The 27,057-nt window shown below is 45.1% G+C and overlaps 2 protein-coding genes across 5 annotated transcripts in view; one reads left to right on the forward strand and one right to left on the reverse strand.

Annotated features, from left to right (window-relative positions):
- samd4a (sterile alpha motif domain containing 4A) overlaps positions 1–7,165 on the forward strand; it is a 47,324-nt gene extending 40,159 nt beyond the window's left edge. For all 4 annotated transcript variants that reach the window (XM_080850331.1, XM_080850332.1, XM_080850333.1 and 1 more), the window contains 3 exons: positions 961–1,087; positions 4,821–4,904; positions 6,592–7,165. In XM_080850331.1, the coding sequence (XP_080706457.1) occupies positions 961–1,087; positions 4,821–4,904; positions 6,592–6,620 (240 nt within the window). In that variant the 3' untranslated portion in view covers positions 6,621–7,165. The remainder of the gene's footprint in view (positions 1–960; positions 1,088–4,820; positions 4,905–6,591) is intronic.
- Positions 7,166–16,054: 8,889 nt separating this feature from the next.
- On the reverse strand, positions 16,055–25,664 carry gch1 (GTP cyclohydrolase 1; the record flags this gene model as incomplete). Its single annotated transcript, XM_080850775.1, has 6 exons — positions 16,055–16,181; positions 16,495–16,579; positions 16,716–16,747; positions 17,657–17,712; positions 21,149–21,258; positions 25,304–25,664. 6 exons carry the CDS (start codon positions 25,662–25,664, stop codon positions 16,055–16,057), a joined length of 771 nt encoding a protein of 256 aa, XP_080706901.1.
- Between the last annotated feature and the right edge of the window lie 1,393 nt (positions 25,665–27,057).

Genomic DNA, 27,057 nt, shown 5'->3' on the forward strand with positions numbered 1-27,057 from the left:
GGGTGAAGAGAAGGAAATAGAAATGGGTAGAGGGAGGGAAAGAAAGAGACAGAGAAAGAGAGAGAGAGAGAGAGGGAGGTAGGGAGGGAGCTAGTCAGAGCCAGTGAGAACAGCGCATAGGCATTTCCTGTTTTTTCCCTGGCCCTCTGAACGAGAGAGGGCCACAAGAGGGGGAGAGGCAGACAGACGAGGGGGGTGGAGAGAGAGAGAGAGGAGAGGAGAAGAGAAGAGGGGGGGTTCTGGAGAACAGTTTACTTCATGTGTTTTCTTGAATTCATGAATGAGTGTGCTGCTGACGTGAACTATCAGCTGATTATAGCAGCCACTGCGTATTGACCACACACAAACACACACACACACACACACACACACACACACACACACACACACACACACACACACACACACACACACACACACATACACACACACACACACACGCACACACAGCTGCCCCCTGTAGACACACTGGAGGACATGGACTAGCTCACTGGGCTGTTATGATATGCCCACACACTGACTCAGTACAACTTCACTCACACTTACTGTATGTGACCAGGGCACTGTGTGTGTGTGTGTGTGTGTGTGTGTGTGTGTGTGTGTGTGTGTGTGTGTGTGTGTGTGTGTGTGTGTGTTAGTGTGTGTTTGTGTGTGTGTGTGTGTGTGTGTGTGTCTGTGTGTGTGTGTGTGTGTGTGTGTGTTTGTGTCTGTGTCTGTGGGTGTGTGTCTGTGTGTGTGTGTGTGTGTGTGTGTGTGTGTCTGGCTGGATGACATGGACCAGCTGTTACACTGATTCAGTATCACTCAATTCACTTAGTAGAATCATTTTCACTGTATGTGCCCATGAAGCAGGTTACTTGTTTCTTACATTGTACTCTCTCATAATGCTTGTCTGTGTGTGTGTGTGTGTGTGTGTGTGTGTGTGTGTGTGTGTGTGTGTGTGTGTGTGTGCGATCACAGGGTCTGTGGTTTGCCAACCCAGGGGGCAGTAACAGCATGCCAAGTCGCAGTCACAGCTCGGTGCAGCGGACACGCTCTCTGCCCGTCCACACCAACCCCAACACCATGGTCATGTTTCAGCAGTCAGGTAAGACACCCGTCCTCTCTCTATCACTCCCTCTCACCCTCTCTCTATCACTCCCTCTCTCTATCACTCCCTCTCGCCCTCTTTTGGTCCCCCTTTCTCTCAGTGTACCTCTGCTTTCTCTATGTCCTATCTCTTTTACTTTCTGTTCTTTACCCTCGGCCCCTACCCCACACACTGCCCCCTCCCCACTAGGGATGGGTATCGTTTGGGTTTTTTCCGATACCGGTACATAACCGATACTTTTAAAACGATACCGGTGCCTAAACGGTGCCAGAACCGATACTTTTTTTTTTTTTTAATTAAAGACATTAGGCTTATTTATTGCCAAGGCAAATAGTTTTCTTTAAATTTAACAATATATTAACTGTTTGAGGTATACTATAAATAAAAATAAATACAAAACACTTGGCTTCAAACCTTTTAACTTCAAACTATGAACAATATATTAACTTATAACAACTGTTTACAATATACTTAAATAAATATAAATAAATACATAACAAACTCTGTACACCCACTTCACACTTCAGTAATACTTTTGCAGAAATATGAGCATGTTTGCCTTCAGAGTAAAACAAATATTAATTAGTTTGCATTTATTTAAACCCACTGGTTTCGTGAATGTGTACTGCCCCTTTAAAAGTTTAGCTTCAGGGCCTCTTGAGTTCTCTCCCCCATTTACACGCAATTTTGTTGTTGCATATGCTGCACGTCGCGTTGTTTGAATCTTTTTGTGCGAAATACAGCCACACTTTTGATCGTTTACCTTTCGACATTTTCTCCGTTATATTGATGGCTAGCTCTGTTTGTGCTTGCTCTGTGCAAGGCTGCCTGCTCTTCGCTGTCAGACTGTTGCAATGTTATTGTAGCGTCCAAGTTAGTGCTCTCTTAAGAACTCACATTGAGAAGGAATATCTTTGGATGAGACGGTAGCTCTCCGTTTAATAAAGCGTATCCAACTTCTGCTTAGAACAACCACACTTATCTTGAAACCGAAACCACACGCAAGTCAACCTATTACCATGGCAACTCCTCAACACAAATCCCGTTTCCACTAGTCCCATACGGAATGCAGCGTGAGCGACACAGGCGAGAGTCTATATTGGGAGATGGAGCAGTTTTATATGTGCCCCACGAAATCTGTTATCAACACAAAAAAGTATACAGATCGTACTCAGAAAGATCTACGCCACTAACGTTACTTCTCGTTAGCTATCGCTAGTTTTGTTAAATTATAAAAATTTTAATTAAAAAAAAAAAAAAACATTATCTGCTCAGGCACCGAAAGGAAGCACCGAAATCTGCGTTGCATTTCGGTCCGGGTAGGTATCGGTTGTATGGAACCGGTGCCGTATTGGTACCGGTTCTCGGTACCCAACCCTACTCCCCACACACTGCCCCTACCCCACACACTGCCCCCACCCAACACACTGCCCCTACCCCACACACTGCCTCCCTCTGTCATCCTCCGAGAGATGTGTGTGTCTGTTTGAATGTGGGAGTGTGTGTGTCCCTCTTTGTAGACTGCCTGTACCCCACACATTAAGCTTGATGGTGCACTGAGGTCAGAACAGGGACAGGGTGCTCAGTGTGGTTTGGGATGGGACCCTCAGACTAGTGTGTCAACCTAAGCTTCCTTTAGCCTGCTTAGCCTCTTAAAATGTGCTGAATGTGCCAATTTCTCAAAAGTGCCAAGGGACCTTGTTAATTCTCAGTTGATGACACACACTTCTCAGACAGATTCTCAGACACACACTTACACACACAGGAAAGATGAAAATGGTAAGAGTTGTGTAAGCAAAGAAGAGAATTCAGCACTGCGTGTGTGTTTGTGTGTCTGTGTGAGGGGTAAAGTTAAGAGTGGACAGAGAAAGAGAGAGGGCAGAGGATGGAGGGAGAGAAAGAGAGAGAGAGAGAGAGCAGAGGGAGGGAGAGAAAGAGAGAGAGCTGAGGGAGGGAGAGAGTAGAGGGAGAGAGAGAGGAGGAAGGGCAGCCTCTACAATGAGCCTCTTTGTGCTGGGTGGCTGGGACACCCTGGCACACTTTCCCTGCCCTCTTTCTTTCACTTTTTGCTCTACTCTCTCTCTCTCCCCCCTCCCTCCTTGCCTCTCTCTTTCTCCTCTCTCCCCCCCTCTCTTCCTCCGCCTCTCCTTTCCCCTCCCTCCTTCTCTCACTCCGTCTCTCAGCAGTGCAGAGTCATCCTCCAGCCCTGGCTGTGTGAGGCCATTGGCTCTGGCTCTGGCTCTGGCTCTGGCCTCAGCCCCCCCCCCCCCCCCCAGGCCTTCCTTTGGTGCTAGTCAGATTAATGGATTGATTAAAGTACGAGCAACATGACGGGGGGGGGCTAGTGGGGGGGGGGGGGGGGGTGAAGGGACATGGAGTAGATAGGAGGGGAGGGGAGTCAGAGGGGGCCGGATTTGGCTTCTATAAATAGTAGGTGGAGTGGAGTGTCCAGCCAGCGAGTGCCTAACACAGCTCTTCCTCCCCAGAAAGGGATTTACAGAGACCCTGTGTGTGTGTGTGTGTGTGTGTGTGTGTGTCTCTCTGTTGACTCAGCTAAAGTTGGCAGTGCTAAAAGGCTAACAGGAAAGGCAGACAGGCAGCATCCTTTGCTAAAATTCTTTAAAGACTGTGTGCGTGTACTCGTGTTTGCAAGATGTTTCTGTGTGTGTGTGTGTGTGTTTGTGTTTGTGTGTGTGTATTTGTGTGTGACTTTATCTGAGGCATCTCTCCTCCAGTGTGATCAGTACGATGTTTGCCATGTTATCTCACTGTCATTCAGCTAGTTAGCCATCTCACTTGTGTGATCAGATAAAGAGTGCCCAGATCTTTGCTGACCACACACAGCTGCTGTATCTGTGACGGTGTGTTACTGTAGGTTACTGTAACTCATACACAGCCACTGTATCTGTGACGGTGTGTAACTGTAGGTTACTGTAAAACACACACAGCTACTGTATCTGTGACGGTGTGTAACTGTAGGTTACTGTAAAACACACACAGCTACTGTATCTGTGACGGTGTGTGACTGTAGGTTACTGTAAAACACACACAGCTACAGTTCTGTATCTGTGACGGTGTGTGACTGTAGGTAACTGTAACATACACACAGCTACAGTTCTGTATCTGTGACGGTGTGTGACTGTAGGTTACTGTAAAACACACACAGCTACTGTATCTGTGACGGTGTGTGACTGTAGGTTACTGTAAAACACACACAGCTACAGTTCTGTATCTGTGACGGTGTGTGACTGTAGGTTACTGTAAAACACACACAGCTACAGTTCTGTATCTGTGACGGTGTGTAACTGTAGGTTACTGTAACTCACACAGTTACTGTATCTGTGATGTTGTGTGACTGTAGGTTACTGTAACTCACAGTTACTGTATCTGTGATGGTGTGTGACTGTAGGTTACTGTAACTCACAGTTACTGTATCTGTGATGGTGTGTGACTGTAGAATCCTTCTTCACGGTCATGCGTTACTTTAAAAAGACTTTATGTAATACTTTAAACTATTAGGTCTTTATGAGTTGTTTAGTGATGGGGATAAAGTGGCCTTTTCTGTAATGGGGAGATGTCTCTGACAAATACATATGACCTTGTTTGTAACACAGTAACACTGTTTGCTCTTTCTCAGTGAGTTTGGTTTAGTGTCAGAACCCTGAGAGTTAGTGTGACTTCAGCAGGGGTTGTTTATGGGGTTGTAAGTTTGTCCTGTGTTGATGTTTAGATTCACAGGTGCCCGTGACTGAGCCAGACATCAACAACCGCCTGGAGTCTCTGTGTCTAAGTATGACCGAACACGCTCTCGGAGGTAAGGACCCCGCACCCCATCGCACCCCATCGCACCCCATCGTTTAGCTATAAACCAGTACACACACACACACCTACACACACTGATTATCAGTCCTCCAGGTCACTCATGAGGAGAGGCAGAAAAGAGATCTGCCCCCAATGCTGCATTCAAATCAGATTATTGATGTTGAGTTCTTCACACAGGGGGTAGGGGGGCATTGGCTGTCAGATCAGTGCATCATTCACTACCACTGAATCTACACATTGTGGGGAGAGAGAAAAAGAAAGAAGGCTGGGAGAAAAAGCGAGGAAAGCGAGACCCCAGTAACCATTCCCATGTGAAGCTTAGTTTTCCTTTGAATAGAGAAATCCTCTCCCTCGCTCTGACTCTTGCTCTCGCTCCAGTCCTCTCTCACTTCTGCTCTCTTCCTCTTTCTCTCTTTGGCTCCCTGTCTCTCTCATCCCTCATACTTATTTCCCTCTTTTCTCACTCTCTTGCTCTTTGTCCCACTTTCTCTCCCTCCTTCCCTCCCTGTCTCGCTCTCTCTTTTGCCACCCCATCTCTCTCCCCCTCTCTCTCTCTCTCTGTTTCTCACTCTCTTTCTATCCCTCTCTGCCCCCCCTCTCCCCCCCCCCCCATTTCTCTCCCTCTCCTCTCTCTCCATCCCCCCCACTCTCTCCCTCTCCTCCCTCTGCTCTCTCTCCCTCCTCTCTCTCTCCCTCTACTGTGTTGTGAGTGAGAGACAGTGCCTCTCAGTGCTGTTTGCAGAGAGGCCGGACAAGTGGGGCTTTGTGTAGTTGGGGCTCCGGTTGCTGTAGTGGCGGGGGGGTTGTGTGTGTGTGTGGGGGGGGGGGTGCTGGGCAGGCCGGCGGGCAGGCGGGACTGCGGTAAACTCAGGAATGCCAGAGCCCGGCATGCAGAACACACGGCTCACCGAGATGAGGTTGCCTCGAACCCAACAGAACCACCAGTGTTTCTCAATGCTACTGTACATCTTTACCCTACCTCCCTTACACACTTACCCCACCCACCCTACACACTACCCCACCCACTTACCCCACTACCCCACCCACCCTACACACTACCCCACCCACTTACCACACTACCCCACCCACCCTACACACTACCCCACCCCCCTTACACACTTACCCACCCACCTACCACACTACCCCACCCACCCTACACACTACCCCACCCACCCTACACACTTACCCACCCACCCTACACACTTCCCCACCCACCTTACACACTACCACACCCTCCTACCACACTACCCCACCCACCCTACACACTTACCCACCCACCCTACACACTACCCCACCCGCCCTACACACTACCCCACCCTCCTACCACACTACCCCACCCACCCAGCCTACATACTACTCCACCCACCCTACACACTACCCCACCCACCCTACACACTACCCCACCCTCCTACCACACTGCCCCACCCTCCTTACACACTACCCCACCCCCCCTACACACTACCTTACCCACCATATACACTTCCCCACCCACCTACCACACTAGCCCACCCACCCTACACACTTCCCCACCCACCCTACACACTACCCCACCCACCCTACACAGTGGTATTTGTGTCAAAACAACTTTTGTTGTATGTACATTTCCAAAAACATGCTATGACCTGCTATTTAAAACTAAGCTTCTCTCTGATGGGTGAACTGACCTCTTGTTCCACTAGATGGCGTAGACCGGACATCCACCATCTGAGGGCGGAGATCAGGAGACCCAGGGAGGCGGAGCTTCCCTGCCCCGAGGCCAAGGGAAAGGTCACTCTGAGGTCACAAGCCCATCCCCACCCAACCTGCACCACCGGCCAATCCCCAGCCACCTGCACATGCCCAACCCCCCAAGCCAATGGGAGAGGTGGAAGCCGGGAAGGGGCGGATCCAATCAGTGCCATTTTCAGTTGAGAGAGAGAGATGGAGAGAGAGGGAGAGAGAGAAAGGGAGAAAGGGAGGCTGGTTCCACCAACACCACCTCCACACCTGCTGCATGTCCTCACATCCAAGTGTTTTTTTAAGTAGGAAGTCACTGCACACGTTTGAAAAGGAAAGCGCGTATGCCTTAGCAACGAGACACCTTCACGACAGCCACACCCGCCATGACGACAGCCTCTCGTGGGCCTCTGCTGGGTCAGGTCAGATGGTCAGAGTGAGTGAGGATGTCTGAGCATGCTGGACACAAGGGTGGAGCAGTCAGAGAGGGGGGGCATGAGGGCAGGCCACAATGCACCCCCCCACCCTCACACAACCGCCCCCCCCCCCCCCCCCCCCCCCCCCCCCTCCATAAACACAACTGTACACACTCTATAAATCGTAGGTGGAGTGTTTATTGAATAGACAGACACCTGTACACACTCTTCCCAGTGAAAACCCAGAGCACCCAGCTGACATCAAAGCAGCCATGAAAGCATTCGGCTACAGTACACTACAACTTTCCTTGGGGCAAAGCAGCCATGATAGCATTGCACCAGCTACAGTACACTACAGCTGAGGACGACGACCCTCGGGGCAAAGAAAGCAAACAGCACAGGCAGGCAAATAGTTTCTGCTGTTTCAGAGTGTTTCCAGTGAACACACAGGGCTTTGAGAGAAATATTTGCTCTGCAAAGGTGCACAAATACAACATTTTATAACTATATAATGTTTACATAGGATGCTACTTTGAAGGGTACCGGAAGAGTTTGACAAATTTCAGGTATGAATGTTTTCCATGTTTTTTGTTGTTGTTATTGTTTTTTAAACACAACAAACATATTCATTCTTTTCTCAATCGGCTGTTATAGTTTACAATTCAGTGGGTTTCTTTTCAGATTTATTACTGATAGATATATTAGTTTTTTCTCTCTTGCGAATGAGAAAGTCATGTGGGACTGATGATGCAGAGTCATCTGTGACAGGAAGGCCAGAGTAGAGTGTACAGGAAGTGATGTAAGTGAAGGCCTTTGTTGCCAATGGATACAGAAAGGAACGAGAATGTTGATGTTTGGGATTTTGGGATTGTTTTCTTAAAAATCAGTGAAGAAGAAAAAATGATATTTGGGGTTATCGGTATGTTTTTATAGTGAGAGGTCAGAGAGAGGTCACAATTCTGGAGAGATATCTGGGGGAAATGTCAGGTGGTTTTTCGTGAAGGTAAATAAGTAAGCTACTTATGTTTCTAGTGTCTTTTAACTTAGAGGTTTGCATATGGGTTCCTTTAGACTGGATCAAGCTATTCAGAGTACCGAGTCGTAAGGTGCTTAAGCAAACCTGCTCTTGCAGAGGTAGTGGTCATCATTTGAGCTGCTTACCTATTCAATTTGCAATAGCTACACAGGTCTTTCAGAAGTGTGATTGTGTCTGTATGTTACAGGTTCGATTGAAATAAGGTTAGTGTAATGGGGACAGTCAAGTTAATAGAGGCATGTGGAGTTCTGGATCTTTCTGTGTTAATTGACCTGGGGATATACATAGAGTTTGCTGTCTATTATAAAACAGTGAACTGCACACATGACCTGACAGATGGAAAGAGATTTAAGTTGATTTTCATTGGGCGATTGAGCTAGACGACTATGACAGGGTCCTGTATACAAGCTCTATTCCTGAGAACTTTCATCCGCTGTGTGAAAGATTTTATTTAGTGATTATCTCCATCTGGTGGCCAAAAATGGTAGTATAGTACTTCTGCACACCGTGGCAGGTAGTTGATACTTTTACTTTTTAGAGAAAAAATAAATGAGGGTAGTTGTGCGGTTTCTGTATACTGATTTCCAGTTTTGTCTTAATTTAAATCATTAGTTTATTGTGTTTGCTATACGATTAATTTTTAACCAGTGTAGGTGTCATGATAAAAGATAAGCTCTGTATCGTTACATTATCTGCCACTGTGGATTTTCACACTTGAAAATCATTTGGATTCTGGTTTGGAAAGGGGCTCAAATTTGTTCAAATCTAAGTCTTTCGTTTTAGTTTCAAATTTGTCTGAATATGTCTAGGGCAGTTTCAAGCCCTTTTTAATGAGGGTTGATTCATTGGCTCATCTATATTTTTCAGTGCTTTATAGTTTTTTGTTTTGTTCTGTTTTCTCGCAGCACTCAGCTGTAAAACCCTTTTGCTGACGATGTCAGTGAGATGCTTATATGGGTGGCAGACTCTGAGCTTTCTGCAGGGGAAGGTGGGCCACTGGAGTTAAGCAGACTTAAATAGCGGGAAACTCCCACCCTGGTTCGAGCCACATCTGGGTCAGAACGAGAGGCTCAGGGCCACCAGCGGAAGGGTTTCACACACACACACCATGCTGTATGTCAATCCCTGGAATGCAGCTGGCCCTGAGGCAAATCTGAGTGAGCGTCAGCTCCTCGGGTGACCTGTGGTGTAGGGACGCCCTCTAGTGACCTCTAGTCACCTGTCGCTTGTCCAAAGATGCCCCATGACCCCCCCCCCCCCCCCGCGCATTGGGGTGAAATGGCCTTAATGGATTCTCCCTCTAAGTGCAAGGTGTGTGTTTGATCCTCTTGTCAGAGCGGACAGCGGGAGATGAAATGGGGCGAAAAGCGGGAAAGATTAAAGAGAGACCGAGAGCGATTGTGTGTTACACACAGTGACAGGTGTGTGTGTTTTGAGCCCTTGTGATGGCTTGTGTGTGTGTGTGTGTGTGTGTGTGTGTGTGTTAGGAAGTCGTGGCGGCATATGTGAGTGGTCTGTCACAGCCGGGCCATTTGCCTTTAGCTCAGCGAGAGGAGAGAGAGCGTCTCCAAGGAGACGATGGGTCACTGGTGACCGCTCGAGTCTTCTGCCTCCCCACGCATGCCAAGCCTTAAACACAGGAGTGGAACTTTAATCATTGCATTAAAGCATGTTAGCAGATGTTCTGGCATAGCTATGACACCATTGCCTGGCTTCATGTGTCATATTACACGTGCCTCTTTGTCGGAGGTATGCATTTAGAAACTTACACAGACTTTGAAGCCACTTGTCACTGCCATTTGAATAGATACTTTTAGCTCATTCAAATAATTATTTATTCTTTTTTTCTATTGTTGTTTCAGAGGTGATTATTGTATTGGGTAGGTGTATTATTTAAGATACCATATATATTAACTTGCTATGGCTGGTAACCATATGTTCATCTCAAATATCAACATAGTTATTTTTGTTTCATTTTGAACTATAATCTCCATTTTCTATTTGATAGTTTTGAAAAATAGACATATCAGTTGTTTGTTTCCCTCTGACTTATCCTCTGCCGGTGATGCGATCCTTTAGTTGTAGTCCACAGTGCCTGTGGTGGGTCTGGGGTGTGTAGTTCATCTGGCCTGTACTAATGGGAGAGCTCCTGCTCGGTGGAAGCAGCTGGTTTAGTACTGAAGTACCAGTATGGCACTAAAGGTCACCGAAAGTAGTTTTTTTGTTGTTGTTTTGTCTCGTCTTTTTAATGTCAAAACACTTTCTACATGGAACCACGTCACCTCAGCAAAACTGAATAAAAACTGACAGACAAGCAAACAAAAGTATCAGACGTGTGTTACTGGCGATTGGCTGGACACGATGCCGGACCCAGTCCCAGTGCCTGTTACAGAGAAAGGTCTGTGTGCTGTGTACTGCTCTGTTTGCCCATTTGTGAAGCAGAATATGTCACATCCCAGACAAGAGAAACGGGGGCTCCAGCCACACCGTACCCATACACGTGTGTGCCAACAGATGGCGCTAGATGGACCCATGGGTCTCTGGGAGCTCTCATTGTGTGCCGTCGACACTCGTCTTGGCCAAATGTCAAATGATTTTGGGAACGTGTTAAAGACGAGGTCAGAGACATCTTGGAGGCGCTGGGTGCTGCCTCGGTTCAGAGGGGTGGTGGACAGAGGGCTCCTCAAGCGCCTCTGTGTACACAAAGCACAAAGCTGACACGTCTCAGTGTAAGTGCATACAGCTCCAACACAGGTCACTAGAGCAGGGGAGACGCTGCAAACTCACAGTATTACTCTTTAGATGCTACCTTGATATTCCAAAAAAATGATATATACTATTTAATTTAGTGTAAATGAAGCCCTTTTTTTACGTCTTTTTTTTCAGAATCTGCACGTTAGTCCTATTGCATTGTTTATGTGATGAGATGTGTGTTTCTTTTGAGTTTTTCCGTTTCATTATGTAAACTCATGCCTCCATACTGTAATGGCCCTGCCGCTTTACTGTGCGCTCTTCGGATTTTTCTATTTTTATTTTGTTTGGTTTTGTTCGTTTTTATTTTTTTTTGTTATTCTCAAGAGCCGGTGTCCTGTATTGACTGCAGGCTTACATATATATAAATATATATTTTAAAAAGAATATCTTACGTTTAAAAAAAAAACACCAAAAATGTACTAAAAAGAATGGAAAAAAAGACAAAAAATATGTAATTTATATTTTAGAAATGCATGCAAGAGGCTGGGAAGTCATACTTAGAATAACAAATGGCAGTGCCTTTTTTGTACTCAGACATTTACCCCAAATGTAAATGGTTTTATATGGACTTTAAAGTGTAATAATATTTCAGAGAAAAGCAACTACAGACGTGTTGGCGGCTGGCGAATGTTGACATCATTACAAACCGCAAGCATGATTGGTTCAGTGACAGCATACTCTCCTGTTGGTGTTCCAGATGGACTTGAAACAATTCCTCTTTTTTTTCGTGCTGGTCCCAGCGATGTCAGCTTTTTGTGCTTCTGTACTCTGTAGGTACTTTTAATGCTGATATGAAGTAAAGAATTACACCTGTCTGTACATCAAACAAACAGATGTATATATAAATATATATTATATATATTTGTCTATGTGTGTCTGTGTGTGTCTGTGTGTGTTGGTGTGTGTGTGTGTGTGTGTGTGTGTGTGTGTGTCTGTGTCTTCTGTAGTTTTGTACATGTGTCCTCAGAAAACAAAAATACCAGTAATGCTGCAACTGGCTTGGCATGACCTGTATCAGTGGCTGTTATTTTTCTTTACTTTTCCTCTTTCCTTTTTTGTCTCTCTCTTGGGAATACTTAAAACGCCCACCTGGTGTCGTGAGTCCTGGGAAGGAGAAGTCTGTAATTCACTTCCACCACTGAGGCCCCGTGTGCAGTCAGAACACACACACACACACACACACACAGATCAGGACAGATCAGTGTCTACTGGCTCTCCACTGAAGGCCCTGCTAGAGTGCGCACGAAGAGCACAGGTTGAGAGCGAGTAGGGAAGTCCTTGAAGCACCCATACCGTTTTATACCCAGTCCCACCGGCCAAACTAACTTATCCACGGTATTTGGCCACTTAAGGTCAGATTGGATCGTCACCTAAATATGTCCAGATTACACAGACATATACCTATACATATGGTTCATATTTGTCATGTATTTCAGTGGAGTCCCTTATCATGCGTTTTGTGCATTTTGAATGTGTGTGTTCTGTGTGCGTGTGTATGGGGGTGGATGCTGTGTGTGTTACGTGTGTGTCATATTATGACAGAACGCTGTGTATTGTTTGTACAACTGATGGGAGAGATGCGGTGTGTAATCTGTCGGGGAGCTGTCGTGTTATTCTGAATGTCCTTTATTTTGTTTTGTTTCTTTGTTGTTGTTTTATGGGGTCTGTGTTACATGCTTGATGTCTTTGTAATAACCACAGACAAAAAAGTATTAAAGAGTAACTTTGGAAAAAGCGGGTTTCTGTGTCTCTTCTTATTCACCCTGTCTGTGACTGCTGAGCAGCGTGACAAGAATCCACTACCTCCTCTCTGCTAACCAATCAGAGCAGCCAATGCCAGTGCAAGCCAATCATAGAAGAGATTTGTATTGCACAAAAGACGACCCACAAGCCTGCAACAGCTGGAATGCTGAGTCACTGTGCAGCCTGAATAGCTTTTTCAGTGTTACTTGTTAAATGGACCACCCCTTGTGTGTTTTCGGTTTATCCTGTAGCAGCAGATACAAGGAGAAGGATGTGGAGTGGTTATGGGCAGTAATGCTTTCTGATTTGAGTTGCACGACAGGCCACTTTAAAGACACGTCCCACTGAAAGGGTTTATATCTTCAGAGAAGTGTAAGGGTGTGATTCCTTTGCTTCTAGCTGGAAACTTATAAAAACAGTGAAGTGCCAAGTGAATGGTGCTTTGTAAGAAATGTGATTCACTCCATGACTTCACATTCCAAATGGATTGATTATATTACAGTGCAACAATACCCCAGCTCTGAGCCTAACTCCACCCACTGCATCATTTTGAAAAAAAAGTTAAGAGTGGCCAAGGTGCTGCTTACCAGCAGGATACCACAGTAAACCCTGGCATGTCACCAAGTCCTCCAGATACCAGGCACCTGTGCTTTCCATAGCACACCATTACTTCAAATCACACCTTGATGAAGTATTGGTCACACAGTGTCTATGACGGTGTCATATTAAAGTATGCAAGTCATTTTCTTTTACGTACAGTCAATGCAACATACATTCAAATTTAAATAAATGAAAAATAATTCATATAATATGTAATGTAATTAGAATAAGTAGTACTCCCTTAATGTTGTACCATATATGGATTTAATATACTTTAAAAGTGAAGTTACCAGACAGGTTAGAGAAATGTCAAATATAACAAAGATTTCCCAAGGCTGGGATGAGAACTGTCACAATCCTCATTTTAAAAAGGCCACATGAATGTTTCTGGAGGTCCGGAGCCAAGGGGCCCTCACTCCCTGTTCTGACTATCACAAAGAGGGTCAAGAACACTCCAAACATTAAGACAGAGAAGAGTTACAGTCCATACACTTCATAATACACGTCGTCACTTTTAAGAGATTTCGGACATTTCCAAGCTGAACATTTTCATTACTCTCATCCTGACCGGCTGCAGGCTGAGAGACCATAGCCCTGTTTACATGAGGGAAAGTCATCAAGACTGCAGTCGAATAGACATCATCTCCATTTTAAACGTATTAGCGTTTACATGTGTATACATTTACACACACAAACCTAATGCATTTACAGCAGGTGGGTGAAAATCTGAGAGCATTTTCCTCTGAATCACATTTCACAGACTTCCTTATCGAATTGGTGTCGACCTGCCACAACCAACTAACTGAGAAAGCCATTTGACATGTAGGTTTGAGAAGGCAGATGTGTTTACACTTGATCAACACCCAGCTAAAGTGCACCTCAGATGGTTTCAGCTCTCAGATTTAAAAGACATCTGCATTTAGAGGATTTTTATGGAGCAAGCAGAAATTGGATTACCACTACCCGATTTGGCCTCAGGTAAACAGGGCCAGAGAGACATTATGACAAATGAAATCATTTAGAATTTCCATCTGTGCTAGTTTCTTTTTTTAGTTAGCTACATATATAAATCTATCATTTTGTTACCATGTTGCTGTTCAAAAAAAATCTTTTTTTTTTCCTGACATCAAAATACAGAAGAGATCAGATAAAGACAATTTCACAAACTTTACAAAGCAGAGCTGTACACAACCAAGTACTCCTCAGTGTGTTTTCACTCCCAAATCCAGAGGATCTGGACCATGAGAGGACTGCTGTCCGCCGAACAGTGAGGGCTCACATCCACAAAAAAAATACTGAGAAAAAAAAGAGCCTAGACTTGCCTATCGCGCCCTTAAACTTTGGTCTTTTTTTTTCCTTCCTCGACATGATAGTTTTTCAAAGACGAACACCAGCCAACATTTAGACATTACATGCAACAAACTGGGCCATCATAAACACTGACACAGTTCCTGGCACCTGTGATTGACATGACACTAGTGCCCGCTGGAGCACCAGCATGTTTACATTACTACTCAACAACATCCTCCTTATCAGATTGTAAAGGTCAACCGGAGGAGATTTGTTGCACATGTCCGCACATCACTCCCCACGGAAAGCATGTCCCATACTTATGTTTAGATACAAGAATACAAATACAAAAAAAAGACAATTGGCTCAATGCAACTGGTAAAATGCTCAAAACAGGTCCAATGATGTAGTATCAATTCATTGGACCATACCAATGTAAAATGGTTGTTTCTTTTGTCTAGTTACACCCAAAATGTGGTCTAAAATCATTTATCTGCTGATATATTTCCTATGAGATGTAAAAAATAAGTGGAATGAAGATGTGGAGTATTAGTCTATTCACAATTATATATCTTATATATTTTATAATCATATATATGATTTTGTATATACGTATATTTGTATATATCATTACAAATATATAATAATGTATCTGCTGATATAATGATTTATATATATCAGATCTTATATGAATCATTCACAAATTAAATATATATATGATGTATTTCATAATCAAATATATATTTGCCATGGCTATTTATATTGAAATTGAAATGAATACAATTCAGAAGAATAATTCTTTGATGAAAAGAATCTTCTAAAATAATGTTATGTGATATGCTGAGCATAGCATTGTATCCCATCACACTGTTTGTGGGTACAGCCCACTGATATCTAATACACCAGCAAATACACACACACAGACACACACACATCACCTCTGTAATCACAGAGTGAAGCTCCACGAACAACGACAGGCTGAACACTTACACGTACAAACATGCTCATATGTGTACAAATACAGACAGACAGGACGAGAGAGAGAGACAGTGAGTGAGTGAGTGAGAATGAGAGAGAGAGAGTGTGTTTGTGAGTGACTGAGAACGAGACAGAGAGAGGGAGAGATAGAGAGTTAGTGAGTGATAGACAAAGAGAGTGAGTGAGTGAGTGAGAATGAGAGAGAGAGTGAGTATAGTGACTAGGTCATGTGCAGAGGTAGCTAAAGGTTTAGTAGATAGACGAACATAAAGATAAACAGACACAATGGGAGAGAAGAAAAGCAAGGAGAAAGGGGGGACAGAGATGTAGAGGGAATAGAGAGGGAGAACAGAGAGAAGGAGAGAGAGAAAAGGTGAGCGCACATGGCGTGTGTGGAGGTCAGACAGACGCACCCCCCCACATGAGAGACAAGTCCTGGCTGTCCTGAGAGCCCGAGGAGGGACACACGAGGCCGTGAGGATCCACACAGGCAGGCAGAGGAGGGACACAGCTGGGGGGGACAGTGGGTGGGTTGGTTGGTAGGTTCAGGTCCCAGCCTCGAGGGTTAGTGGCCAAGGTGTGTGTGGGGGGGGTGCGTGGGGGGGCACCTCAGCTCCTGATGAGTGTCAGGAACTCGTCGCGTGTCTTGGGGTCCTCACGGAACACCCCCAGCATGGTGCTGGTGACCGTCTTACTGTTCATTTTCTGCACCCCCCTCATCACCATGCACATGTGCCTAAGGAGAGGGGGGAAGGCGTTGGGGTTAAAGCACTCAAATACAGAAACTCCGGTTATCATCACAGACTGTAGCAGAAATATACTGCAACTCCAACGAATGGCCATAGTCACCATACAACTAACTGTCTTGAAGAAATCATTTTGAGACATTACTCACATTTTTGACAACATGCAGACTTTTAAATTCAGACATTCAGAACTTTTGAGTTTTTAGATACTGAGGCACCATCTTAATCTAACCAATCACTACTCCTTCATTAGTGTTTTGGTTGTTATTGCGAAACCCCTCCATGACCAGAGTGTCATCTTACGTTGCTTCAATGACCACTCCAACGCCAGCAGGCTGCAAGGCCTCAGTGATCGCCACGGCAATCTGTTTTGTTAGCCGCTCCTGAACTGCAGAGTGGAATACAATATGACAGTCACACAGAGACAACATGGCTTCCTTAATGAACATAAACAAAGACCAGACAGAACAGGCAACTCTGTGTTTGCATTCAGTTGAAATGAAAATGAGAGCTGAGGTAAATACCTTGCAGTCTTCTGCTGTAAATCTCCACAATCCTGGGGGAACAATAGACAAAGAGAGTGGAGAGGGCTGTATTAGCTCACAGGACCAAAGTGGCGGGGATTTCGCCCCACTAATTAGAGGAATTTAACATAACAAAAAAGAAAAGATTTTTTTGTGACAGCACTTATGGTTTGTCTTCTTTCAAGATTCAGACTCTCAACACAAATCCTCAGTTTCAGTATTCATGTTTGGATTTATAAGAGCATACTCTGGCTTAGTGTAACATTAGAATAAGCAGGCTTTGGAAAAGTCAGTTATTGCCTGCTGTGTAAAGGTAATAAATGTATGACGCTGTGTGTAAAGGTAATAAATGTATGGTGCTGTGTGTAAAGGTAATAAATGTATGACGCTGTGTGTGTGTGTGTGTGTGTGTGTGTGTGTGTGTGTGTGTGTGTGTGTGTGTGTGTGTGTGTGTGTGTGTGTGTGTGTGTTTTAGTTAAGCATTAAGCTGCAGGTATTGGGGTCAGGTAGGATCAGGATCCTCACTGTCACTCTCCACTGGAAACTTGGGGTAATCTTCTTATGGCCATCTAGTCGTATACCCCCCCCCCCCCCCCTCCCACCCGCTCATGTACACACTCACTACTGCACACTCATTACTGCACACTCACTACTGCACACTCACTACTGCACACTCACTACTGCACACTCACTACTGCACACTCACTACTGCACACTCACTACTGCACACTCACTACTGCACACTCACTTCTGCACACTCACTTCTGCACACTCACTACTGCACACTCACTACTGCACACTCACTTCTGCACACTCACTACTGCACACTCACTACTGCACACTCACTACTGCACACTCAGTCACATTTGCACATGTTCCCCCTCTCGTACACACAGAAGAGCATGCTCTTCTCTTCAGCCCATTCTGCATGTTGTACTCACCTGGCTAGTTTACTGAGCCCGAGCACCCTCTTGTTAGGCAGGTAGCCTATGTGTACCTGTGGAAAAACAGAAACCACTTTTAACAGTGACCACATCTGTTCATAAGCACATTCAGAAAAGGTGAAGGTCTAAATCCTCACTGCTGGTCTCTGTAAGTTCCTTCCGTAGGGCCAGTGGTTTTACGAATCCTAAATCAATCACGTGCTAATGTCAGGTTCCAAAGGGGGGCAGTGAAAAGATTTGGTGTAAATGTCTGCCAGCAGTATGTCCTGATTTCGAAAGCAGCATGACTTCATACAGTGCTTCGTCAATGATCGAACAAAATCCAGCAGGAGAGATTTGGTGTTTGCCAAAAGCATTTGCCAATAGAGTCATGCAGCAGCTATTCAGAGTGCTTCACCTATACAGGTGCCTGTGTCTCTTCTACTGTCTGACCGTCTATCTATCTGTCTCTGTTCTACTGTATCTTCTATCTATCTATCCTACTGTCTGCCTGTATATCTATCTGTCTGTCTGTTACTCTGTTCTACTGCCTGTATATCTATCTGTCTGTCTTCCTCTCCCATCTATTGCCTGCCTGTCTGTCTGTGGGTTTCTGGTTCTTTCTGTCTGTCTCCCTCTCTCTGCCTGTATAATGTGCCTCTGTCTGTTTTTCAGTCTCTGTCAATATGCTGTCTTTCTCTCTCTGTCCATCCATCCCTCTCATCCCTTAGTCTTTTTTAATCATTTAGCATGTGTGCCTTTCTGTCATTGCCAGTGTCCTGTCTCTCTGTGTCTGTCTCTGTCTCTCTACTTCATTTAGTCTTTTTCATCATGTATGTCTCTGTCTGTCCATCCCTCCACCTCTGCTTGCCTGCTTGCCTGTTTGGCTGGCAGCTATAGCCCTCCACCATCACCACCACCTCCACCCCACCCTCCAGCCTCTCCACACATGCGCTGTGTTCAAATGTCAGCAACAATTTGATGAAACAAACTGAGAGAAAGGGCAGCCGCAACACGCATGCAAGGATTTCTCCTTCTTCTCTCTCATCTTCTCCCCCTCTCATCCACTGCCCCCCCCCCCCTTCTCTCTCTCTCTCTCTCTCCCTCTGTTCGTTCTCGATAATGCATTTCAAAGAGGCCATCGTTGAACTCTATTGGCCTCCATTCAGCTCTCTGAATCTCTCCTGACAAGGAGGGGGAAAAAAGGCACAAATCTGCTTGGGCTTTTTCAATAACAGGTGAGTGTTTGAATGCAGCAGGAGGAGAGGGAGGGTGAACCAAAGTGTTATTTTCTACTTATATGCTACTGTGCCAAATAAGGGATGAGTGATGCCACCAGGCCTCCTCACACACCTGTGTGTGTGTGTGTGTGTGTGTGTGTGTGTTAATGTGAGTCAGAGAGAGAACAAGCAGAAAAATGAGCAGATTGTTTTGAATGTTTCAAGGAAACACAGATATGAGAAAGTGTTTGTATGTGTTATGGAGAGCAGTGTGTGTGTGTGTGTGTGCGTGCGTGCGTGCGTGTGTGTGTGTGTGCGTGTGTGTGTGTGTGTGTATGTGTGTGTGTGTGTGTGTGAGAGAGAGAGAGAGTGAGGGAGATGAGTCAGAGAGAGAACAAGAGAGAGACAAATGAGCAGATTGTTTTGAACGTTATGGAGGACAGGGTGTGTGTGGGGGGGGGGGATAAAAGAATAGATATAGGGATGAAATGGTTACATGTAAAATATATATTGAGGGCGATAAGCAATGAGATGTGAGATAGATATATACAGCTATAAGTGAGGAGTTGTGTGGTAAAAATATGTATAGAGCTGTAAGTGAGGAGGTGTGGTAAATAGATGTATAGAGCTCTTAGTCTGAGGAGTTGTGTGGTAAATATGGAGGGCGATAAGTGGGACAGTCACTGCTGACAGGCTATCAATGGGAGATGGGGGACGGAAACATTGTCCCTCCGACAGCATCTGACAAACAAAATTACCGGAAAAAGAACCACACACACACACACACACACACACACACACACACACACACTGGCTTGATCAATGGCCTGCTCTGTCATCAGTAGCCATTTGCACCATGACAGGAGTCCACTGCATCTCTCTTTTGTTATAAATGGCAAACACCTGCGGGGAGCCTGTTGTTGAGTGTGGGGGGGTAAATGTCAACCCTGAGAGGGAGAAACAGAGGGGTGTATTGTTTTCACATGAAGCACGCCAACATGGTTTGAGGTAAGCACGGCTCCAGGTTCCCTTCTTATAATAGTTTAATTAGAGAGAAGCTCAGCCACCGGGCTCTGGAGAATGACACCTTTAAGTGCTGAACCCAAGGAGGCTTTACCACCTGTGGACACCAGCCTAAACTCCTTTTTTCAGTACAGAGGAGAAGGACAGAGGGAGGATGGAGAGGGAGAGGGAGAGAGAACGAGAGAGGCGACAGAGAGAGAGAGAGAGAGTCTAAAGTCTTTATCAATTCCTCTGTAAAGAGATTACAAACTCCTACTGAGAATGATCACAGAGTAGCTCATGTCCACCCTTAAATTGGATTAGTCACGAGTATCCAAGGGAGTTTGGAGAATTAAATGACAGAGAGCTAGAGCTGCAACCTTGGACATTTTCTGCGCCACTGGAACACTGAAACACCCCTTGCCTGCCCATCTTGACCAACAGCTGTATCGCACTTTGTCAAATGCACTTAAGCAATAGCACATGACAGTCAGAGGTGTTTGTGAAATATATACCACTGCTTAAAATGTTGATGACGAAAAAAAACTATTGGTGATATATTTATCCTTTGCATCAAGAGTACCCACACTTTCTTAAAACAGTTGGCGGCAGTTAAAACGGTTTGTTTGTGATTCGGAATATAAACTATAAAACTTCGGCTGCTGAGGAAAAGACAAATTTGTCGTTTGATCCATTTCAACCCACGCCACTGTAGTTAAATCCACCGACATTAGCAGGTAATCAGATATAGAAATCTCAAATTCCATGCCCAGCACAGAGGAATTACACAAGGATAAACCGCTCAAGCTGGATAGATTTGTACAATAACAGTGGAACATGGAGCCGTGGCACATGGAATATGTTATATGTTCCCATAAAGCATGTTTTTGCATTTATTGATAAACACCTTTTTAAAACCTTACAGGCCTTTAAATATATATATAGATATACATATAGATAGATGTATAGATAGATACAGTATATATATCTTACAAGACCCCACCCTGCAAAATATCACTAATATAACAAGAAATCCTCCTCCATCCTCTCAACTCAGACAGAAAATACACCTAAACCTACCCCTTGTAAGTCTTTGACCAGTTCCTATTCTTACAAAGTATTGGCCCTCATCACATTTCATTGTATGTCCTTGCACTGGGTCCCCACATACAAATGTGTCTGTAAACTCCTGAGGGTGGACTTGTCCCCAGACCTAGGAGAGGTTTATTCACTAATGCAGGCTGCCGAGAAAAGATGTGGCCGCGTTCATCAGCTGCACGTGTCTTACCCTGCCAAAGATGGGCACCAGGTGGTGTTCACACATGGAGAACATGTCAATGTCCTTCACGATCACCATCTCATCATGGTCCTCGTCGAATATGGCATCGTTGAGCACGTCTGGAGGAGAGGGCCGGCAAAGACACACAAAGAGATGGGTGTGAAATGAGAAAGACAATATACAAGCCTGGTAGAGGGCTGAATATACATTCACATATATTAATAATATATAATAATAATAAAATAATAATAATCTATCACAAAAGAAAACTAGCATGTAGGAGGAAGACTATTAACCCTTTGTTTGACAATAAAGCCGTCAACAAGGAATGTTTGTTGTTTTTTTTTACATAGGGAGCTGAATAATGAGTAAGTGCTCTCCTTTAAAAATTGCCTGGGTGGTCACATGATGTGCTGGTCCTACTGCCATCAGCCCAACAAGGGGAAAAATACATCATCACACCTTTTTACAGTCTTCCTGTTGTCCCTCATCGAGTTTGTGTGTATGTGTGTTTATGTGTTGTGTGCGTACATACACGTGTATGTTGTGTGTCTGTGAGTGTATGTGTGCATTTTTTATGTGCGCATGTGATTGTGCTTGTGCGTCTGTGTATGTGCATGAGCGTGTGTGTGTGTGTGTTTATATCTGTGTGTGTATGTATGTATGTGTTTTTCATTCATGCCTCCCCTCCTTAGAGCTCATATCATTGTTCAAATAAACCCTGCTTTATCTGTTGCTGGGGATGCGCTCTCCTTTCTCTCTCGGGCTTTTTAATTTCCTGGCCGTCTGACGCATGGCCTGAGAGAAAGTTTGTGCAGAAACGCGGCGGCCCGCCCGCCGGACCTGTTGCCTCTGGGTCCCCCAGGGCTTTGTGTTCACTTGTGGAGTGATATCGTCAGTCGCCATTAGCGAGGTGAGATTACAATGACAACAATACACAAAAGACAGAGACACAAAAGCAGAAAAAAGGCTTCAAAGGAGCAGCTGGAAACAATTAATCTCCATCAACTCTGCTACAGGTGAAAGGGTTCATCGTACAGCAAACATTTAGTGATTAACTCAAGAATGGTTTCTATTTTAAATCCTTCTAAGGGGTCAGGCAAATGCAGATGTCTGTTCTGGTGTTGTCTGCAGGATGTCCATGGAACCATCTGATTATTGTCACTTGTCTGGGGGCTCTGTGGGCTCAGTGGAATGGATGCAGCCAGAGCCGGGAAAATAGAGTTAAACTGAGAACCAATAACTCTAATCCACCCTGAGGGCGACAGCTGCTTGGGCAGTCATTTCCATTCTGGCCTTCAATAAACATCCCACCTTTACACACACACACACACACACACACACACACACACACACACACACACACACACACACACACACACACACACACACACACACACACACACACACATAGACACACACACATAGACACAAACACACACACACACACACACACACACACACCCTTCCATTGCTGCTCACATGACTTGTCACCATCTGAAAGAACAGGAAATCAAATCAGCATTTCCTCAAGTCATCTCTCAATACCCACATCACACACACCCAAACACACACACTTAGTTACAACCACCCCTCACACTCAATTACACACATAGTACACTTAAACACACATACACTTGATTACACATGCGAAACACACAATTCACAGACACACACACACAGTTACACACATACCACACACAGAGGTACACACACGCAAACACAGACATAAGACAACAGAGGTGGGTCGTCATGGAAACCATTGGAAATTGTCAGGATGTCAGAGAGTAGGTCGACACGTGCTGGTGGGGTTGGGAGGTAGGAGGTGTCAGGAAAGGGGGATGTCTTTCCAGTGCCAAAGATGAACAGCAACGGCTCAATCCCAACAGCAGCTGGCTGCAAAGTGCATCTAGCCATAGATAAGATCTCCTAACTTACTGCAGCTTGACAGTCTTGAGTGACTGCTCGATGAATGGATGTGAATGTAAATATAGGAACAGCTGGATCTGTGCCCCATCAAGGCCAGCCCTGGTCCAGAAACAGAGTGCTCAGCCTCTATGTGGCAACCAGTCCAGCCCAGTGTGCATCTGTAAGCCCTGATGTGTTTATGGCTCAAATGATCACAACAGAAGTGATTTGCCGCCCTCATTTAAAAAAGGAAAAATCCATTAAATGTCCTCTCAGTGGTCTACAACTGAATTTGGAACCATCCACAGGGCAAACTCACAAGTCCTGGACTGCTATTCACACTGCTACATTTAACCCATCCATCTGAAAACCACACCGCTAGCAATCATTTGCAAAAAGAAACTGCTAGCATCAGTGGTCAACCGGGATAACACAATTGCTGGTAATTTTCCAGTTAGTGGGAAAAATCAGCACAATAAGGATTCTAAAGCCTCTTGGTGGAAAAAAACCCTGGGGAGGGGAAAAAAACTACCATAAGAGGGTCTAATAGGCAAGGGTTCTGGTTCCGTCACACTGACTTCCTGTTAACCCACCACGCCCCCGACCCCCCGGCTCTCCACAGTGAGTCACCAACCAGATGCACCAGTGTCACATGACGTCTCCAGGGCAGTGTGCACCAGCACAGACAGAAATGGGTTTAAAATAAAGCTTTTTGAAAAATCAATCCTGATTACACAATTTCACCTGTACATTACCACTTTTGGCAGATGCCTTCACCTAAATCAATCTCTCTGACATCAATCAGATGGGTGAGCGTTAACCCAACAACATTGTTTATGTGATGAAAGAAGAAATATGATATTGGTGAACACATTGTTTGGGCATTTAGTTTGCAGTAATGAGCGACTGACGGTACCTTAGAGATTTCACTCGTCTCATCAGCATGTGTGCTCAATGGGAATCAAACCCACTACCTTGGTGTTCCTTACACCTTTGTCTACCAGTGGAGAGACCCAGCAGCATATCAAACACAATATCAAACACATTTTTTTATTCAAAGTAAGAAAAATCCAGATGTATATATTTTAAAATAATGCAATAGTGATGTGACATTTAAATTCAAAATTCACACAAAAGTTACAGCAAACATCCAGATTCTGAAGTACAAAGTCCAGCCATGGTTTGAGGGGGTGGTGATCATGTAAGCCAATGGAATGGAGGGGGAGAGCTATGCAGAATCCCTTCACTTTAGTGCGCACCCTGTTGTTGAACATCCCTCTTAACCATATCTCATCTGTGTGCCACTGCCTACAGTGGGGTTGCTGAGCCGCCCGAAAATGCGCCTGGCCGTAACCGAGGCCAAAGAGCATTGGTTGCGTTCTGGTGCATTACTCAGCAATATTTCAGATCTGTGCCCCCATTCCAGAAACATGTGTTTTTCGCAGGAGGAGGAGGAGGAAAAACAGCCCTAACGGATTCCTTCTGCATCCTTTAACAGCCTTTCTGGGCTCCTCAAACCAGGCCCAGATGTGGACAGTTGGAGAGGGGAGAGAGGGAGGCACGTGAGTGGGAGAGAGCAGAGAGAGAGAGCAAAAAAGAAAGAAAGAGAGAGAGGGGGCAGTTCCCCGGTTCCACCACTTACACCACGGCTCACAGATGGACCCGGACAAAACTAACATCACTGGAACAACCCCCCACTGGGGACAGCTCTCCATTAGTCACCACCCGCTAGCATACTGTATCTGCCAACCATAGACCTGATATGAGCAATGGTGTGGTGGCATGGGCATGTTAGTTGAGATAGCTAGAGGGTGGATGCAAAGTGCGCTGTTGTTATTATGCCAAACAGACCAATCTGAAGATGAACCATAAGTATCACATCTCTTGGGGGAAAAGGATCATGTTCTCAAGCAGGATCACAAAACAAATGTTTTGATGATCAAAGTTGAAACAAAGGGAAATAAAAGAGAGAACACAAGCGTTATCTTGACAACATGCACTAAACAGAAAGACCACTTACAGTAGCCTATATGTGAGGTTACTGTGAGCTTCCTGTAGTTCTACAGTGAAGTGTTAAGTACAAAATCCATCCCTGTCCACTTTCATTGTGCCTATACGGTTTCTAAGTGTAACATACTTTAATGTAAGGGAGAGGAAAAAAACACAAATCTTAAGAATGTTTCTATTCCTAAGGATGAGAACATTGTCTAAATTGTAAGTAGCTGAACATGTTCAATTGCATAATTTCTTCCTTACCAATGATTTTCTCCTGGTAGCCTTTAGTGAAAAACTGCATGGCTGTCGCGGCTCTCCACGGAGTTTTGAGAAGTCCTTGCCTTTGAGGGTCTTCTCCGAGTCCCCTGAGAATGGTAGTATAAGCAGCGGCGATACTTGGCAAGCTCATCTCATTGTCCTCCACACTCCGGGTGCGTTCTTCCCTCCAGTTCTCGATGGCACTGGATGACTGGCCACTCGTTTCCCCGGACCCCGCCAGAGGTAACCCGGTGCGGTTCGTGATTTTCGCCATCCCGTCAAAATGTCCATTTACTGAACTATCACCTGCAGACGCTGCTTGCTTCTCGTTTTGTTTAAGTTGGTTCTGCTTAGATCGGTCCATAGTTTTTACTTCACAGGTGCCTGTCACGACTTACTTCTACGTTGTCTTGAAATAGGCTATATTGTCTGGAGCAGCTTTTCTTTCTGAGGCAGCCACCTGCTGGATTTCCACCGCTGTCAGAACAGTCTGTGTCAAACTCAAGCATCGCTGCCCTGTGCTTTATAAACACTGACTAATCCTTAAGAGGCGCTATTGGTCGCCTAGGCACAATACGTCACGTATTGTGATCGACGTGTAAGCGGATGAGGGTTGCCGCTGCAACTAGTCATTCACAGTTGATTGATGCTCGCAGCATTTAATGTCGTGGGCATTGACGCGGCCAGTTTTATCAGCGTTCGAGGATGAGATACCTCAGCCCCATGACGGCATTATTTATCTTTCACAAGTTGTATAACAACCCCTCTAATACAGGGTGCTCATCATAGTGGGGAGATATGCCTTTTGGTCACCATTTGTGGGACACTAGTAATAACTAAGGTCACCACTTGCAATTTAGCAGTGTGATTTAACCACCAATTTAACAGGGGTATTGGCAGATTGAGAGGTCTCAAAATAGAATAGTAGGTGTACTGTTCATACATGTTAGTTTTGCCATACTCCCAAGTGTACTGTTAATGAATTCTGGGAGAGGTACATGATTAAAGTTGATGTGGTGACCCATTGCACACTCATGTCCTCCATGTCATGTCTTGTTGGCCAGGACCAGGGTAGTGACCCCTGGGCAAAACAGTCTTTGATAATGTCGTATTTGTATCTTCTTTATTACTGTACTGTTGAATAATGTGTATGGCTGGTACTGGAACATGGACATCTCAACAAATAGAGATAGCTGTTTATAACTTATGAAGAGGCTGCCAGAGGCAGAAAAGGCCCCTTTTCAGAGACATCCTATGGCAGACATGCCTTTTCTTATAAAGTGAGCAGATAGCATTTCTGAGAAATCATGAGGCAGACAGGCCTGTTATTATAACCCCAATTGCAAAGACACCTTTTATGATAAATCACGTGGCAAACATGCCTCCTCTGCATAGACTACCTAGATGCTTCAGGGACAAAGGGGGGTCAGGGCAAGGTGACAGACGCCTCTGCAAAAGCCACAAGGCAGACAATGTGAAGAACTGTGTCTGAAAGCCCCGAGATACCTGGTATCCAGGGCCGTGTCTAACGAATGGGCTGACCGGGCTGCAGCCCCGGGCCTCGCCACCAGGGGGGGCTCAGGTCGCCCGATGTCGAGTGAGTCAACGGCACCGCACCGCGCATAACATTAGAAACATTCAGAGTGAAACAAATTATAATGCGCGAAAATGTCCGGTCAAAGAAAGCACGAGAGTGGGGCCAAAAGACTGGTCCGTGGACCGTGACCTTCTAATCGCAAAAGCCCTCAAGTGCAAAG

The sequence above is a fragment of the Sprattus sprattus genome (genome assembly GCF_963457725.1).
Source record: "Sprattus sprattus genome assembly, chromosome: 13".
Taxonomy (NCBI): domain Eukaryota; kingdom Metazoa; phylum Chordata; class Actinopteri; order Clupeiformes; family Clupeidae; genus Sprattus; species Sprattus sprattus.